General features: G+C 35.3%; 3 protein-coding genes across 5 annotated transcripts; 1 reads left to right on the forward strand and 2 right to left on the reverse strand.

Moving 5' to 3' along the window:
• Positions 1-3544, reverse strand: LOC110935164 (cytochrome b5). Of its 3 annotated transcripts, none has more exons than XM_022177700.2 (4): positions 3422-3544; positions 3210-3311; positions 517-583; positions 1-429 (listed from the first exon to the last, which is right to left on the reverse strand). In XM_022177700.2, the coding sequence occupies exons 2-4, from the start codon at positions 3294-3296 to the stop codon at positions 149-151; spliced, it is 435 nt and encodes a 144-aa protein (XP_022033392.1). In that variant the 5' UTR covers positions 3297-3311; positions 3422-3544; the 3' UTR covers positions 1-148. The 3 variants fall into 3 exon arrangements, with proteins under 3 accessions (XP_022033392.1, XP_022033393.1, XP_035844575.1); XM_022177701.2 differs by having other exon boundaries at positions 3210-3303; positions 3422-3483; XM_035988682.1 differs by having other exon boundaries at positions 3210-3497.
• Positions 3545-7067: 3523 nt separating this feature from the next.
• On the forward strand, positions 7068-7809 carry LOC110934044. Its single transcript, XM_022177239.1, has 2 exons — positions 7068-7569; positions 7673-7809. Exons 1-2 carry the CDS (start codon positions 7068-7070, stop codon positions 7807-7809), a joined length of 639 nt encoding a protein of 212 aa, XP_022032931.1.
• Positions 7810-12615: 4806 nt separating this feature from the next.
• On the reverse strand, positions 12616-12963 carry LOC118491605 (secreted RxLR effector protein 161-like). Its single transcript, XM_035989502.1, has one exon. The coding sequence runs from the start codon at positions 12961-12963 to the stop codon at positions 12616-12618; it is 348 nt and encodes a 115-aa protein (XP_035845395.1).
• Between the last annotated feature and the right edge of the window lie 5282 nt (positions 12964-18245).

Raw genomic sequence — 18245 nt, forward strand, 5'->3', positions numbered from 1 at the left:
GAATATAACACACGTATATATTACTCGTGGGTAATAAAAACAGTCGAATAAATGGAGGTTTAGATCAATAATACCAAGTTTTACACTAGAAGCACATCACACAACATGGACACAAGTATATTATGTTTTTTCATCCATGTTTAAGGTTTTAGAGATGAGTGAATGAAACTGCCACTTTCTTATTGGCAAAGTAATAGAGAGCATATGCTAAAACCAAGATTAGTATGGGTAAAACAAATGTTAAGATGTTGGTAGATGAACTTCCGGAAGCTTGGGCCGCGGCAGAAGTTGTGCTTGAAGGCGGTTTATTATAAGTGTTTTTTCGAGGCATAGTGTTGCTATCGACCTCACCAACATAGTAATCTTTCATCATGTCGATTGCGTTTTGACTATGCCCCACATCTTCGAAATCTTCTGTTGCATCTTTCTCTATAATATAGTAATTAAGATTTTATAGAGTGTTAAATCAGATGTAAATATGCATGCAAATTGCAAATTATTGTTTTGAAGTCTTACCAGTTGCTAATATTAAGATCTCATCACCTCCAGGATGGTCATCCAGAAATGGGGTTACATCATAAACCTAAGTTGTTTCACAAAACCCATAACCATACTATATAATTAAGTGGAGTTCAACATCCAAGAATATATCTTTCAATGTAGTCAGCAAATGGATACAAATTTTAGTGTCATCCTATGTATATAGTGCATATAGTACAATATATAGAAAAAAAACACAATGACAATACACTAAAGTTGAGCAAATTTAGTGGGTGAATGGAAAACAAAATCTATTGCTATTTTTGAAAAGTGATGAAGGTGCAACTACTTTTTTTGATAGTGGATATTGGGAGCATATATTTTTTTTTCTCATTCTTATGGAAATTACTAATTTATCCTTAGGAACTGCTGATGCAAGACAACAATTAGACACAATACATTCATATTTGAGGCAAATAGTAAAGTTTGATGATATTTTAAAATTTTAATATGTAGTCACAGATTAGTCATTTGAAAGAAAAGAAAAACTCTCAACACAGCTTTTCATGCCATTAAATTTTGACAAGGTTTTTTGCATATATATTGGTCAGTTCTGATGGCAATTTTAAAACTAATTTGATGACATTTTAATCTATAGCCATATAGAGAAAGGGAACCTTAATCATTTTATATACCCTACTAACATAATAAAATGTATGGTAACTTCAAGAAATATTGTAGCTGTCTGACAAATAAGGTCCTCTTTCTTATATGAATTGTGAAAGCTGAACGTGTCGATATTAACAAAGTCAAGGTAATTCGGGACTAGCTAAGCCCTCCCCAAAAACGGTGATTGATCGAAGTTTGTAGCTTTCATGGTCGTACTACATTTTACCAATGGTTCATTCGCCACTTCAGCAATATTGCATCCCCCATCACAAACTATTTGAAGGACAATTCAAGGGGACCGGGTAAGCTGGAAGGAGTTTTTGACGGATTAAGGCTAAGCTAACCACATCACCAGTGCTATCCTTAACCGATTTTGACAAGGTTTTTGATATAGACTATGAGATATGTTGTACATGAGGTATTAACTCAAGAAGGTAAACGAGTTGCCTATTATAGCGAAATCTCAATAAAGTCCGTTATTATTTATGGTTCAATATGATCAAGCTTGAACTATATATCCGGTGGTACAGGCATTAAGGGCAACACCATCTGATACGAAGGGAGTTTGTACTTATTTCGACCACCACGCTTTTAGATACAGAAGCATCTCAATAAAGTACACTCAAGATGAGCAAACTTTCTGGGACAAAAGTAACTATGTTTTTAAGCACAAGTCGAGATTATGTAACAAGGTGGTTGATAACTCTCCTTGTTATCTTATGAGAAGAATAATTCTCCTTGTGGTCATCAACAACTAGGTGATTGGATTTGGGTTCTTGAAAGAACTATATGAGACACAGGACGACTTCAATAGAATTTTGGTGATTTCCTACACCAAGATGGCTACTTGTTTATAGGAAATCGCCAGTCTTCCTCGAACACCACTAAGAGAAAAGGTTATCAAGGAGTTACATGCAGAGGCTTAGGAGTTAGGAGCACAACTTAGTAGAGACAAAACGGTTGTTATCGAAAAGAGATTTTTTTTTTTTTTTTTTTTTTTTTTTTTTTTTTTTTTTTTTGTTTTAGCTAATGAGAAATGTGTGAAGTTTGGAACAAAAAAGTGTAGCATTCCAAGAGGGCAAAGAAAGAAAGGTCTCAAAATATTGGACTTTACATGCCACTTCCAATAGCATTAGGCCCATGAATAGGAGGGATTATCCATGGACTTTATTTTGGGCTTCCCTCTGGATAGATTTAGTAATTATAGTCATGGATCGTTTCTTATACTGTCCCATTTCATTCCATGCAAGAAGGCTTAATTTTTCTATATGGTCAAGATTTTCTTTCAAGACATGCAAGAAGGCTTATTTTTTCTATATGATCATGTTATTCTTTCAAGAAATTGTTTATTAACATGAAGTCCCAAAGGCCTCACTGATATAGATATCAAGTTCTTAGTTCATTTGTCGCCAACGTTATGGAAACGCTTTTGAACATAAACTTAACTTTAACCATACAACTCATCCACAACGGTTAAACATAAGTGTTCAGTCACACACTTGGCAACATGTTCTTTTTTTTATAGAAACTAAAGATGTGAGATGCAACACTTGCCCAATTATAGTTGTATGATCCACAACTCAACAAAAGCCTCTCTTTTTTCAGTTGTCTACTCGCATTCACCGTGACATGAGGCTTATTTGACTTATAGAAGAAAGTAGACAGCAAGACCAAGAATTTAGTAGAAGATACGTGCCACCCAAAGAGGTAGATGATTAAGAAATTAAACACCAAGTATACAATAGCAACATATGATCATAGACCCTCCTAGACATTTGAGGTCGAGGTGGATGTCGATCATGGTCTACCTTCACAAGAAGCGGTTCTCAGTTGACCTCTACATCATACTGAGCAAGAAGAAGCATGGCCCGTACAAGCATAAAAACAAATGGAACAACTTATGTGAAACAGTGGTAAGTAACATTGCAAACATGTCCCAAAACACGGTTAAGATTTAGGATCAAACAACCCAAGTAGTCACATACACTTATGATTGCACATAATTCAATCAAATTCGTACCAAATTAAAAATTAAGGGAGGGAGGGAGGGAGAGGTTAACCTTTCCAGAAATAATCACCCAGCAATCAGTTTTCCGATTGTGCTTTGAAACCTCTTCAAAAGACAGAATCTTGGGGTCCAACGTCATTTTTAATCTTCCACACTCACACAAACAAATAAGAAAATAGAACTCATCAACTTATTTAAAACAAATCCAGAAATATTATCGTTAAATCCGATGAAACATAAAGATTATCGAATTATACGAGATACCAGATGTCTGTTTGGACGGAAAGATTTAAGTGGTCACCCTAATATTTTCCGTAGAGTTTCGTTGGTCAATGATCATACTTCCTTTCCACAATCTAATGTTATTATAGCACATCGTCGACTATCACATGCAAAGACGGTTATTGTAGTAAATTGATATTTACTTTTTCCTAACAAACTAGTTTTTTTCTCTAACGTGTGGCAAAAATTTAGTTGGTATTGGTTCGCTTCATTGCGGTATCAATACGATATTGACATTCGGTATAGCAACATACAGAGATAGGCTAAAACTGTGAAAAATAACGTTGAAAGTTGGACGTTGTTGATAACCTTCGTAGCTTTAGATGGTGTTCGCGCGAACGTCAACATACGTAATTTTATATAGAAAAAACGAAACTTGGACGTTGTTAATAACATTAAAACGAAATGTCAACATATGTAACTTTAAATATAATAAAAAAACTACCGTAAGCGCAAAATTTATTTTAACGTCATGATGCCATTATTAAATAAGTAAGTCAACCTAGGACGTGCGAGTTGCAACGAACCTATTAAACGTGAAAAAATTAAACGAAAAAACTTTGAACCACACACGCACGTCGCGCCGTGTTAACTCGCAAAATTTAGAACAAAATGTAAAATGAAATGGAAAAACTTTGAACAACACACGCACATTGCCTCATGTTAACCTGTGCCGCGCCGTGTTAACTCGCAAAATTTAGAACAAAATGTAAAATGAAATGTAAAAACTTTGAACAATACACGCACGTTGCCTCATGTTAACTCATAAAATTTGGAACGAAACGTAAAACGAAAACTGGCGAAAGATGAAAAGCATAGGGGAACAAAGTTGAAAGTAAAACAGTTGAAGTTAAATTGCAGAAGATGAAAAGTTTTAAGTTAAAAGTAAAAATCATTTAAAAAAACACCATAAGCATGAGATATATTAAGTTACAAATTAATACCAAGTAAATATATATAATTTATTTTATTGTATAGCCTACGACTCTAAGGAGTAGGGATGTTTTTATTATTCCTTAATGAGTTATTGGATTTTATCACTCCTAACTATTGACCGTTGCCACCGAGACTATTACTTTGAGCCTACCACCCCCCAACTTAACACTTCAAGATGTTAGTCATACAATGTGGCAAAGGAAGCCGACGGTGGCCGTCAAGTAATGAGTTTGTAGATTTGAGATGAAGTGATACCGATTCATCATCGCCTTCAACTCCGCCAGTTGAAGAGAACAGAGAAGACAGTGAGGAAGAGGTCATGCGAACTAGTAGAGTGGTTATGAATGTCCGGCACAGTGGTTTAAGAGGAGTTAGGTTTGCACAGCAGATAATTTCTATATAAATTAGGAATGCAGAGAACTAGAGATGATTTCTATATAATATGTATGGTGATGATGTTGTGGTTTGAGGTGGAAGTTGGTGGCTCACGGTGGAGATGCGCTGGTTGTTAATGGCTAAAGTTAGATGCGTTGGTTGTTGAGGATGATGATGAATGGCAGAGAGAGAAAGAGAGCTAGAGAGATAGGGAACTTCTTTCTTTATATATAAAAACTATATACACATTGGCCACGTAGGATAAAAACAAGCCACATCATCAAAAATTGGACACGTAGGATAAAAACTAACTGAGTTAGTGTTTAGTTAACAAGGGGGTGACAGAACAACTGAAGTGTTAAGTTGGGGGTGGTGGGCGTCAAAGTGATAGTTAGGGGTGGCACCGGCCAATAGCCAATAGTTGGGGGTGATAAAATCAAATAACCATTCCTTAATTATGTGTGTATATACATATAGGTTATGAATTGGCTACAAAGTCCAAAACTTCTAAAAAGTGTAAAAAATCATAAAACACAATAGTGACAACCATAAAACACACCCGAAACATGCAAATAACATAGTGAAGATTACTAAAACACCATAGCTATGTGTTTTGTTCTGTGTTTTGGATGATAAGGCTTTGATTATCGAATGCCTAACATTATGGTGTTTTATATTTATTATCATATTGTGTATTATATTCATAGTTCTATGATGGTGTGTTTGAAGGTTTTATGCATGGTTAGGGCTTAAATATGGTGTTCTAGTAATCTTCACTTTGTTATATGTAGGTTTGTACACTTTTTAAGAATTTTATACTTTGTAGCCGAACCTCACCCTATATATAAAGTATATCGTACAATATGCCTTAACGTACATTGCGTACGCGATGGCAAAATCGCACGTTATGTTACAAAAAATCAAAATCGCATGTTAAAAAAATGGAAATCGCATGTACATAAAAAACTACAAATCGCATGTTAAAAAATATACAAATCGCACGTATATAAAAAACTACAAAACACATGTATATAAAAAGATGAAAGTCACATGTTATAAACCAAATTCGTATGTTGATACTGAATCGCGTACGCAGTGTACGTTAAGGCATTTTGAATAATAATCGGCCCCTCTCTCTCTCTCTATATATATATATATATATATATTGGTGAGTTCATTGGGGAACTAAAAAAAGTGAGGGATCATTAATTTTATATGTTTAAAGATCATTAAAAATCATTTTTGCAATTGCATAATTTCTTCGTAGCTTTTTTTTTTTTTTTTTTTTTTATAAAAACACATGTTGAAGCCATTTAAATAAAAAAAAGTGTAAATTTTTTGTTTGGCTTTTTTGAACAATTTCTTAAACTTTCTTTTTATTTTTCAAAATTCTTTCAATTAAACAACTTCCATGTGTGTTTATATGCGAAAACTCTGAAAAAAATTAAATAATAATTTAAACATGTAAAAATGAATTTTTTTATGTGTTTCTTTACATGGTTCTCAATTCCTTATGTTTTTGTGGTTCTTTAATTCGCATTAAATCTCACACACTATACACACAATTAGCTTTCATAATTGCATGATTATGTTCACGATTATGTTAATTAAAAATTAGTTTTAAGTAGAGAATTGTAAAAACACATATAAATAGTGCTTGAGAGATGTAATGAAAATTAAAAAGTGAGTGAGACGGTAAATAACTAGCTTATGCACTATGCATTAAGTTTAAAAAGATATACAAATATTTACTTAAGTGAAATTGGTTTTTATGGTATTTTATCATTCATTTATAACTGTCATTAACAAGTTAATTGAATAACTATTTATAAATAAATAAGTATACGTAAGATTAAATTGTATTACCTTTTTTTTTTTTACTTTCCAAGTATTTTTAACTAAAACAAAATATGTAAAGAAAGCCATCTAAAAGTTCTTTTAAAAGTTTCATGCATCCATTAGAACAAGTGTCACGCCTAAGAACAAGCGTAATGGGGCGTTTTCCATAAAATTTTTTTGCCCCAAAACGCTCTATAACGCCCTCATCCCCATTACGGGGGGCGTTTTGGGGCGTTTTAATTCAAAAAAAATCACTCCGGCGTTTAAATTAAAACGCCAAATGCACGATTAGTCCACCAATCAAACGGTAATATTTCCAACGGCTACTTTGACTAATTTTTTTTTTAAATCTATTATATATATATATATATATATATATATATATATATATATATATAAACAATCAAAACTCATCCATTTTCAACAAAAACAATCTCAAAACCTCTCTAAAAAATCCCACATTTTATAAAAAAACTTGATGGATTCTCCTAGTTCTTCATTCATGATAAATTTTTACTACAACGAGTATTTTGCGGATGGCGATGGTTCGACCGATGAGGAGCTTGAGCAAGAGGCGGTTACGAGTGCATGTCAACTAGCGGTTCGATATGTCAACCATTCTCGTCGGCCCAAAGCCCCAAAAAATAAAAGAGGCTATGTTGAACGAGACCGACGCGCGGCACACGAGCGTTTGATGAAAGACTATTTTGACGAGGCGCCGACATTTTCAAACGAAGTTTTTAGGCGTCGTTTCCGGATGAGTAAACGGTTGTTTCTACGCATAGTCAACGACTTGGAAGCCAACTACGATTATTTTAAACAAAAACCGGATGCGAGAGGGGCACTTGGATTCACCGGTATCCAAAAGTGTACGTCGGCATTACGAATCCTTGCTTATGGTAACACTACTGACATCAACGACGAGTATCTAAAAATGGCGGAGAAAACAACACGAGATAGCTTGGAACATTTTTGTCGCGGTACAATTCTTATACTTTAGTTTTATTTTCTTTTAAACGACGCGTATGCTTAGATTTTTTTTTTTTTTTGAATCTTATGTTTGTCTATATTTTTTTTATAAAGGTATAATTGATGTGTACGGTGCGCGTTATCTTAGAACGCCTACATGGGAGGACCTTCAAAAGATCTACGAGGTACATAATGCCGAGCATGGTTTGCCTGGTATGATCGGGAGCATAGATTGCATGCATTGGGGATAACTGCCCGACTGCATGGCGAGGCCAACACACACGTGGTGACCAAAAAGGACCCACTATTATTCTTCAGGCGGTTGCTTCACAGGACCTTTGGGTTTGGTCGGCTTACTTTGGCGTGGTCGGGTCATGCAATGATATCAATGTTTTTGAACAATCGCCGTTGTTAGAGGAGTGGATTTCTGGCAAAGCTCCAAAAGCGTCGTTTTACGCAAATGGAAACTACTACCCCCATGGATATTATTTGAGCGACGGAATTTATCCTAGGTATTCGATTTTTGTGAAGACGTTTAGTGATCCTATTGATGACAAAAGAGCATACTTTAAAAAGGTTCAAGAGTCTTCACGAAAAGACATTGAGAGATGCTTTGGGGTTCTTAAACAACGCTGGCAATACTTGAGAAATCCTTGTCGTGCATGGAGCAAGCAAAAAATGAGAGATGCTATGTACGCTTGTATAATCATGCACAACATGATTTTGGAAGACGAAGGAAAGGCGATATGCCAGAATTATGTGCCAGAAGCCGTTAACCAGGAGCATCCGCAGGCGTCAATGGAAGAAAGAGTTAGTAACGCGCGAGAGTTGCGTTACGAACCGTACCATTCCCAGTTAATGGTTGATTTGGTACACCACGCATGGTCGGTTCGGTACGTACCACCTGAGGGAGAGGAAGAAACGGAGGACGAGGAAGACGAAGTTGGCGAGGGTGAAGAAAGCGAAGACGAAAACTAGTTTTTTTTTCTAGGAATTTATTTTTTTTTCTGTTTTTTTTTTTTTGGTTTTTTTTTCAGTTTTATTTTTATTTTTTTTCATGTAATGTAATTTTATTTTTAAATTAATGAAGTTTTTTTATGTTTTAAATTAAAAAAAAATAATTGGAAAATGATTGTAAAATGATTGAATGGGGCATTATACCACTACACCACTTTTTCTATAATGCCCCCTTGCTGACTAGGACGCCACATGGCGCAAAACGCCCCATGGTGGGGGCATTATAGTGTATCACCACTACACATGGTCTAAGGATGGCAAAAATACTTAAGCCCAATGAGTGTATTTGAAAAACCCGAAATATATGGATAGGTATATCCGAAGTCCGACGGATATGGGTCCGAGTATGGATTAGTTTTAAAAAATTTTGTCGGTATAAGACGGGTATGGAATTAGGTGATACCCGACCCGATTATCTAAAATCACATACCCGTTTATCCGAACTATATACCTCATCATACACCCGAATTTTTTTATTTGTATTTTCAGTTTTTCCCTTAACCCTTATCTATTAGTGATTTATTTTAGTATGTTCGTTATGTGAAAAAAAAATTCTTCCAGAATATGTATTTAATAATCTTATTTATATTTTATATATTGTGAAGTATATATATAAAACCGTATATAATGTAAATTTTAATTTATAATAGTTGTTATATAAATAAAAGTTGTACAATAATTATAACGGTAAAAAGAAATGATCTGAAAATCCTAATGGGTATCTTCTAACAAACTGACGGGTATACCCGATATCTGCAATAATGTCCGATACCCAACAGGTATTAAGCCAGGCATGAGCATACCTGATACCTACAATAATGTCCGATACCCAACAGGTATTAAGCCAGACATGGGTATAGGATTATTGATAACAGGCCCGAACCCAATCCATTATCATCCTTACTCATGGCTAAAATACCACCTAGAAAGGTTTAACGCACAAACACCGGCCCAAAAGGCGTGAAACATGAAGTGAAAGTGCAAAGGGGTGACGGCAGTCGCTCCCACTTTTGCGTCATGAATTAATTGTGTCATCCAATCAAAAAATTCTACATCACCTTCTTTATTTTTTTTTTGAACGGCAAATCACTTTATAGCTATACATCACCTTCTTTATATTTTCCATTTTTTAAGTTTTATTGTTATATAATTTAAATATTATTTTAATAAGTATTGGATAGTGAAAACTTGTAAAACAATTACACTGCAAATGTAAAAAAAAATGAGTAAGAACTTATGCTTACGTTATAGTAACGTGAAGTGAAAAATATAAAACCATAAAACATAGCCGTATGTGGATTAAAAATTCTCTGATTGGTGTTTTTTATTCTTGGAAAATTCTAGTTTTGTCCATCGCAGAGGTTTCCAAATAAGTGTTTGTTTTTAAACAAACAAAAAAGGCGTTTGTTTCCAAAAGCAAGAATAGATATTTGTTATCCTTCGGAATTCGGAAACCTTGTTTCTCTCCATTTGTTCACATTCTCTGATCTTTTTCTTCCCATTCATTTTCTTATGCTATTTTTCTTTTTAATACTTTCATATACGAATAAGAAAATATACGACATATTATGTTAAGATCATATGAACTTGTAAGAAAGTATATAGATAATCTTGTGTTAAATATTCAAATTTGCGCCTTAAAACTTAGAAGCATAATTTATGTGCGCGTTGGCGCTTTAAATTAGTCTTCTGGTGGAGTGTGATAGTTCTAGGTGGCGGTGGGTTATGGTTTTTGTGTTTCTAGCCATAAAATACATAAGAGGGATCATACTAGAGTAACATCTACAACCAGATTAGCTAATGCGTAAGCGAGCATGGTTCACACTATCTAAATTCTCTGGTTATATTATAAAAACTGTATCTACATTAACAATAACAACTAGGTTATGATATTCATTTTTCCATCATTATTCAACTTCCTTATCATGACTAAATTTGTCGAAGAAATCTTTTTAAGTGCAATATATAGTGCATGTTGCCGATCTTTCAAAACCTTCTTTAGTGTTGTTAATATAGGCCTAACTTGTAAACTAAAGAGGTAACATGAGTCCAGTATGTTTCTTCACATGAGTACGTTATGTAGCGGGTGATAATCCTCGAGGGCTTTCATCACTTATTAGGCCTTTTAGTTTTAATTTTTGTTATCAATACGAGTTAAACGCTAATCTGCGCGTTGCGGCGGGATGTGTTTTGTGGGTGGAGAGAAAGTGGAAGATGCAAATTTCATCATAACCGTCTTCATGTTTAGGCATAGTTTGTACAAATCGATGAAAGATTTACGTGAATAACTCGTCACTGTTACATTTCAAAACCATAATCAACCAAGAAAGGACGCATCTCTATGCAAACTTAATCGCAAATCCAATTTTAATAAATGATATCCAACTGTAACTCAATATAAAGGATGAAGTTAAAAAGCCAAAAAAAACATCAGAAAAGATATCCAATTCACATTCTACACAACAGAGTAATGCCTCTAATTTCCCAATCTTTTCCAAAGGACACATACGAATTGTAGATCATGTTGTATTGATTAAAACTATTAAATGTTGGGGAATATTCAGATTACCGGATGATCAGAGAGGCGTGTAGTCACTCTCAGATAAAATTATTTCGGTGGTTCACCCGAATAATTCAATCGGATACAACTCTGATTTTCGAGAAATTGAAGCAGGGTATGTTTTTGTGGAATTGTCTGAACCAGAAGAAGAATCATCGAGAAAAACTCTCTACGAATTATGGGGTTAGGGAAGATTAACTGCCCAATGGCAGTTATCTCAGTTTTTAAGACAAAACTGCCAATAAAACTGCCATTGTTTCAATATTTCGAAAATGGGGCAATTTCCAGAAAATTAAATTTTCTGATGCAGTTTTGTTAAAGCAATTTAATCAGCTCGACCCCAGCCAGGGGCTCTGCCACTTGGACCCCGCCAGGGGCTGCCGTCCCTTGAACCCTGCTCCAAGGGGCACTGCCCCTGGAACCCCGCCAAGGGGCGTTGCCCCCTTGGAACCCCCGTAGAGTACGGGCTCTGCCCGTACACTTCGAATTTTAATAACTCAAACAAGTGTGCACTTCCGCATCTCCTAACTTGCTTGATGTGTATTATTATTCGCTTTGATCACCAAGTCAATCCTGATTACACTAAAATATCTAACATTCCTCTCCCATTTTAGCATAATCCTTGATTAACTTAAATAAATTCACAACAATGAAATACCACGACGATTGAATTTCACATTAGTATATTACACATTCCAAATATTCGAATATAGGGGTGTTGCTAAGGATTGAACCCTTTCTATTCAGTGAATACTTGAAGATAATATACACACAAGTTTACATACTCTAATGTTCCTTCTTGACACTATTTTTACTAGCTTGTGTCCCATCCTTCAATGAGCATATCAAAGCCAAGTCCTAGCTTCTTGAAGCGGCTAACCTTTATGCTCATATAGGTAGCTCTTTATTCTTGAACCTGCATATGCAATTTTTCAAAGAACTATTAAGAAGAAAACCTTCAACCTCCTTTAACTTGCAGGTCTGAACACATACCTTGGGATGATGCTACTAATGTTTTTCAACTTCTAGATTTTAAGCTTCCCGCATTGAATTCAGCACCTAACGTCATATTAGGTGGGAAATGGGTATCTTAACACGGGAAATTTCATGTGGACTTTAATCACATCCCTACAGCCGCCTTGTGCACAAGATCTCTACATAACTCTTTGGTTAAGTGGTCGGCTAAATTCTGTTGAGTTCTCACAAACTCTACCGATATCACCCCATGCATGAGGAGCTCACGAATCATGTTGTGTCTAACACCTAAGTGTCTAGACTTCCCATTATACACTTGGCTATAGGGCTTAGCCAAGGTAGCAGCACTATCATATCTAATAAATATTAGTGATATAGGTTTAGTCCACAATGGAATCTCATAAATCAAGTTTCTTAGCCACTCAGCTTCTTTGCCAGCTGCGGCTAATGCTATAAACTCAGACTCCATTGTCGAATCAGTTATGCAAGTCTGTTTCTTAGATGCTCAAGATATGGCACCTCCTCCAAGCAGAAAAGTCCATCCACTTGTGGAAGAATGATCTTCCTTGTTGTTAATCGGGCTTGCATCCGAATAACCTTCTAAAACTAAAGGAAATCCAGTATAAGTCAAACCATATTTCATGGCTCCTTTCAAGTACCTAAATACTCGATTCATTGCTTGCGAATGACTTGCACCTGGATTGCTAGTATACCTACTAAGCTTTCCAACAGCATAAGCTATATCTGGTCTAGTGCTAATCATGGCATACATGAGAGATCCAATGGCCCTTGAATATTCAAGTTGGCTTACAAATACACCTTCATTAGGTGAGAGCTTAAAAGTTGGATCCATTGGAGTGCTAACCGGAGAACTATAATGAAAACTAAACCTTTTCAACATCTTCTCAATATAATGAGATTGAGATATCGATATGCCATTGTTCTCCCGTTGATCCTTATACCAAGGATCACTTTCGCCTCCCCCATGTCTTTTATTTCAAAGCAAGATGACAAAAATTTCTTTGTTTTATCAACTTGATCCTGGTCAGTACCGAAGATCAACATGTCATCTACATATAGACAAATTATGACTCCTTTCCTAGAATCATCAAATTTGCTATACACACACTTGTCCGCTTGGTTTAATACAAAACCATTAGACAAAACCACATCATCAAACTTTTGATGCCACTGTTTGGGTGCTTGCTTTAAGCCATACAATGACTTAACTAGCTTACACACCTTATGCTCATTGCCAGGTATAACAAGACCCTCCGGTTGTTTCATATATATCTCCTCATCCAAATCACCATTCAGGAAAGCCGTTTTCACATCCATTTGGTGAATCACAAGATTATGTATTGCAGCTAAGGCAACCAACAATCTAATAGTGGAGATTCTTGCTACAGGAGCATATGTATCAAAGTAGTCAATTCCTTCCTTTTGTCTAAAGCCTTGGATAACCAATCGGGCTTTAAACTTATCAATTGAACCATCTACTTTCATCTTCTTCTTGAAGATCCATTTACAACCAAGTAGTTTACACCCAGGGGGTAGATCAGACAGTTTCCAAGTGTTATTTCGCATAATAGAGTCCATCTCATCATTTATAGCTTCTTTCTAGAAAGCTACATCCTGAGATACCATGGCTTCTCTATAGGTTCTAAGATCTTCCTCAATATTGAAACAATATTGATATTGAATTTTAATTTCATCTCTAGATCCTTCAACCAAATATAGTTGAAAATCACCACCAAATGATTTAGCTTTTCTTGCTCTACCACTCCTCCTAGGTTCCGGAGGAGTATCAATCACTTGATCAGCCACTTGATAGTTACTAGAGCTTGGAACCATGTCCCTAGGCCTAGGTATTGAAAAGAATCTATTCTCATCACACTCTGAAATTCTTGCCTCAGTTACCGTATGCACAGACACGTAGTCATTTGGTTGTATAACATAGAACCTGTGAGCAAATGAATGCTCTGCATACCCAATGAAAATGCAGTCTATACCTCTTTCCCCTAAGTTCCTTATCTTAGAATCAGTGAGCCTTACCACAGCTCTACAACCCCAAACTCCCAGCTTATGCAGCTCGGGTGGTTTTTATACCAAAGCTCAAAAGGGGTGGTCTTATTCCTTTTATTTGGAACCCTATTTAGCAAATAGCAGGCTGTCAACATAGCCTCACCCCAAAAGCTCTCACTTAGGCCCGAATAAGATAACATGGTATTGACCATTTCTTTTAAAGTCCTATTCTTCCTTTTCGCCACACCATTTTGTTCCGGTGTGTAAGGAGCTGTGGTATGGTGTATTATTCCAGTTGATTGGAAATACTCCGGATCAAAATACTCACCACCTCTGTCTGTGTTTAGAGTTTTGATCAACCAACTCCGATGAAGCTCTACTTCTTGTTTATAGATCTTAAACTTTTCAAAAGCTTCATCTTTAGCATGCAACAAATACACATAGCAAAATCTAGTAGCATCATCTATAAACGTTACTACATATTTTATTACCTAGAGAAGGTGTAGCATGAAAATCACATAGATCGCTATGTATCAAATCTAACACTTTAGTTTCCCTATGAACCTATTGCATGAAAGGCTTTTTAGTTATCTTATTCAACTTGCAAATATGGCATTTATCATTGTTTATGTTAATAGGTGGAATTAAGCTCATTTTAGACATTTCCTTAATCCTTTTATAATGTATATGTCCTAGTCTAGCATGCCATAATTCCGAATCAGTCAAGTTGTTACTATTACTAGTTGAAGCTATGTCATTAACATTACTAGTTGAAGCAACGCGAACAGATTCATTCATAAAAGAGACATCAACATTCAACATAAAAATACCATTACATAGATAACCGAAACCTACAAAGGTACCATGTCTTGACAAGATATACTAGTCACTTTCCAATACTTGATTGTACCCACAATTATTCAACACAATGCCACTTAACAGACTCTTTCGAATTCCAGGCGCATATAAAACATTGTTCAAAAGTAAAGATTTTCCAGAAGAAAAAACAAGATTCACGGTTCCTATTCCTTTGATTGGTTTAGTTGCAACATTCCCCATCTTGATGATAGATCCGTCTTCGATTGGTTGAAAGTCTTTAAACCAACGAAGATCCTTGTATACATGGCTTGTTGCACCCGAATCAACCCACCAAGCAATATCATCATCCTGCATATAAAATGCCTCAGAAATTAGTGACACATAATTCTGAACCGAATTATTAAATTGTACTAAATTCTGACCTTGAGGTTTTGGCATGTTTGCCATTTTCATCCAAAACAACTTTTTTGTACCATATAATCCTTCATTTTGAGATTTTTTGCCATTTCCATCCAAATGTCTAATTTACTTTATTTTTCTATCTGGATGAAAATGGCAAAAAATCCCAAATCTCAGGGACGATTTTTGCAAAAAAGTTAGACGTTTGGATGAAAATGCAAAAAAAATCCCAAAAGTGAAGGACTATATGGTACAAAAAAGTTGTTTTTGGATGAAAATGGCAAACATGCCCAAACCTCAGGGACTATTTTGGCAATTTACTCTATTTTTTTATTATCATGGACTAAAAGAATATTGATTTGTAAAAATGGATTATATTTTAATATAAAACATGAGCATTATTAATATCCTAGATTAAAAGATTGTTGATAATATTGATATGTAAGAATGGATTATTTTATTATAAAACAAGAGCATTTAATGAATCCTGCAAAAGGGTATAGTTGTAAGAACATGTAAACGACAAAACAACAGTAGTATTTCAAATTTCATGCTTAGTGCAAACGCCACTCCCATATTGTCTAAAACTGTACAAACTTTCACCATCGTCGGCATTATCTTTTTCCGATGTCCAGAGAAACCGGAGGAGGTGGCCGAGGCGGCGGTGAACATCGAGGTTTACCGTCGTCTTCTTCTCACCTTGGTGGTAAACGTCGTGGAGGCCGTGGAAGGGGTGGTGGCGGTGGATGACACGACAGAAAACAACCCGCTTCACCGTCATCATCATCTTCTTCATCTAACTTTAGTGGTCAAGACCGTGGACGAAGAGGCAACGGGCGTTCACTACCGTCACTTCCTCCCGGTCCTTCCGAACCGACAACATCGCGTCAACAACCGGTGCTTGATCTACCAACGAGAAATGGGTATGGCATGGTCGGAGAATCATGTTACATACTAGCTAAAGATGTACGTGTGAGCTATGGTAAAGAAGATCCTCACAAATATCTTCTAAGTTTTCTACCCCCGGTTGAATCTATGAACACCCGTAGAGAAATAGTAAGATTTGCTAGATTGGCAAACAATATGTTGCTAGCCTTTGATGGAACGAGATTTGTTTATGCTGCTGTTCCATTGCCTTTCACTAGCAAAAACATTGATGTTACAACCACTGACGTAGATGGATATCATATTATTTTATTTGAATAATTTTACGTTGCTATTATTGATTTGTAATTTGTTTCTTCATAAAAACCTTATTACGCTGCTATTGTTTAGGCATGAGCGAAATTTTAGGATTGGATTTGTTTTAAATGCACAAATACAACTTACTTATTTAACCGAGCTTTTGAAAGGCAAACAAGATCACAACCCACGGGAAGCTATAAACGCTTTGAATGTTGTTCTAAAGGAAGCTTCATCATTAATGGGGTAAATCTTGATTAAGTATTTGTTCTTAATTAGATAAATCTTGATTTCCTTATTTTCTTATAATTAACGTTTATCGGGTTTGGTTCTCTCGGGTTTTTCGAGATGGGTTTCTCGGGTTTTATGGCAAGAAATAACACCCCTAAAGAGATTATATTATTATATAATCTTGTGTCATGGTCTAGCTAGTTGTTTTAACTTTTGATAACTTGGTGATTAAATTGTGTAGCATAAATAGGGTTTAATGTTTTGTCATTTTTGTGGTTTGATTTCAATAAAAAGACGAGCGGGTATGTTCTCTCAAAAAACTAATTGTTCATTTGATTGTTTTAGTTGCTCCAATAATCTTTTTAATTATACATTTCTTAATGTGATTCTAAGCCTATCTTATGTTTCGTAGTCATGTACGCGATGCGCCATCATTATTTAGCTCGAGTTTTGGCAATGGTGAGCTTGGTAATGGCATTGAGTACTGCAATGGGCTCTTTCAAAGCCTAAGATCAACACAAATGGGATTATCTTTCAACATTAGTATATGCTATTGAATTTTGTGTACATGTGTTTGTTTAACTAACACTACATTTTAATACAACTTTTCAGTCTTTGATTTTGAAACTTTCCTTTTGCAGATGTGGCAACCAAGGCTTTTTATAAATCACTGCGCATCTCCCAATCCATCGCATACTTACTTAGGAAGAATGTATTAAGAGATCAACTTACATACAACGACCATAGAAGGATATTTAATTTTTTAGTAGCCTTGTGCAGAACATTAAATAAACAAAAACATAAGATTAACCTACAAACATACGCTTGATTTGAGAGATTCTGTTTAGTATTCTTCGAAATCGACGATTAACATATCGATCAAAACATAAGATAAACAAAAATAGTAAAATATCAAGTAAACAACAGATTGCGAAATCGAAATGATTGCCGTTGATGAAGAAGATCGATGATCAAGATATTGATTATTGTGGTGAGAGGATCCCCCATATTACTCTGCGAATTGATTAAGAAAATATAAAAAATCCATCGTTTCAATTTGACTACGTATGTACAAAAAAATGTGTACATAAAACAAATCAGGGAGATTTACTTACCTTTTGATGTTATCAGAGATTTGAAAGATAGTTTAGATTATCTTACACAAATCAGATTCATCTTCCACATGATTATCAGAGCTTTGAAAGACTATATATCAGAGCTTTGAAAGATCTTCTTCATCGACGATAATCACCTCGATTTTGCAATCTGTTGTTTACTTGATGTTTTACTGTTTTTGTTTATCTTATGTTTTGATCGAAAGGTTAATCGTCGATTTCGAAGAATACTGAACAAAATCTCTCAAATCAAGGGTATGTTTCTAAGGAAACGACCTCAAGCTAAAAACTGACAAAAAGCGTCGACCCAAAACCTCCCCATGGCGGATCAACGTACTCTCATTGATTACCTACGGCCTAAGGT

Source organism: Helianthus annuus, chromosome 4 (genome assembly GCF_002127325.2).
Source record: "Helianthus annuus cultivar XRQ/B chromosome 4, HanXRQr2.0-SUNRISE, whole genome shotgun sequence".
Lineage (NCBI taxonomy): Eukaryota > Viridiplantae > Streptophyta > Magnoliopsida > Asterales > Asteraceae > Helianthus > Helianthus annuus.

What these genes read in the sequence shown, in the direction of transcription:
- LOC110935164 (XM_022177700.2), bottom strand. Translation starts at nt 3,296, where the DNA reads ATGACGTTGGACCCCAAGATTCTGTCTTTTGAAGAGGTTTCAAAGCAC. An exon ending in GGGTGATTATTTCTGGAAAG is followed by an intron (nt 584 to 3,209) that starts GTTAACCTCTCC and finishes GAAACAACTTAG; the next exon opens with GTTTATGATGTAACCCCATT. An exon ending in GATCTTAATATTAGCAACTG is followed by an intron (nt 430 to 516) that starts GTAAGACTTCAA and finishes ACTATATTATAG; the next exon opens with AGAAAGATGCAACAGAAGAT.
- LOC110934044 (XM_022177239.1), top strand. Translation starts at nt 7,068, where the DNA reads ATGGATTCTCCTAGTTCTTCATTCATGATAAATTTTTACTACAACGAG. An exon ending in CTTGGAACATTTTTGTCGCG is followed by an intron (nt 7,570 to 7,672) that starts GTACAATTCTTA and finishes TTTTTTATAAAG; the next exon opens with GTATAATTGATGTGTACGGT.
- LOC118491605 (XM_035989502.1), bottom strand. Translation starts at nt 12,963, where the DNA reads ATGGATCCAACTTTTAAGCTCTCACCTAATGAAGGTGTATTTGTAAGC.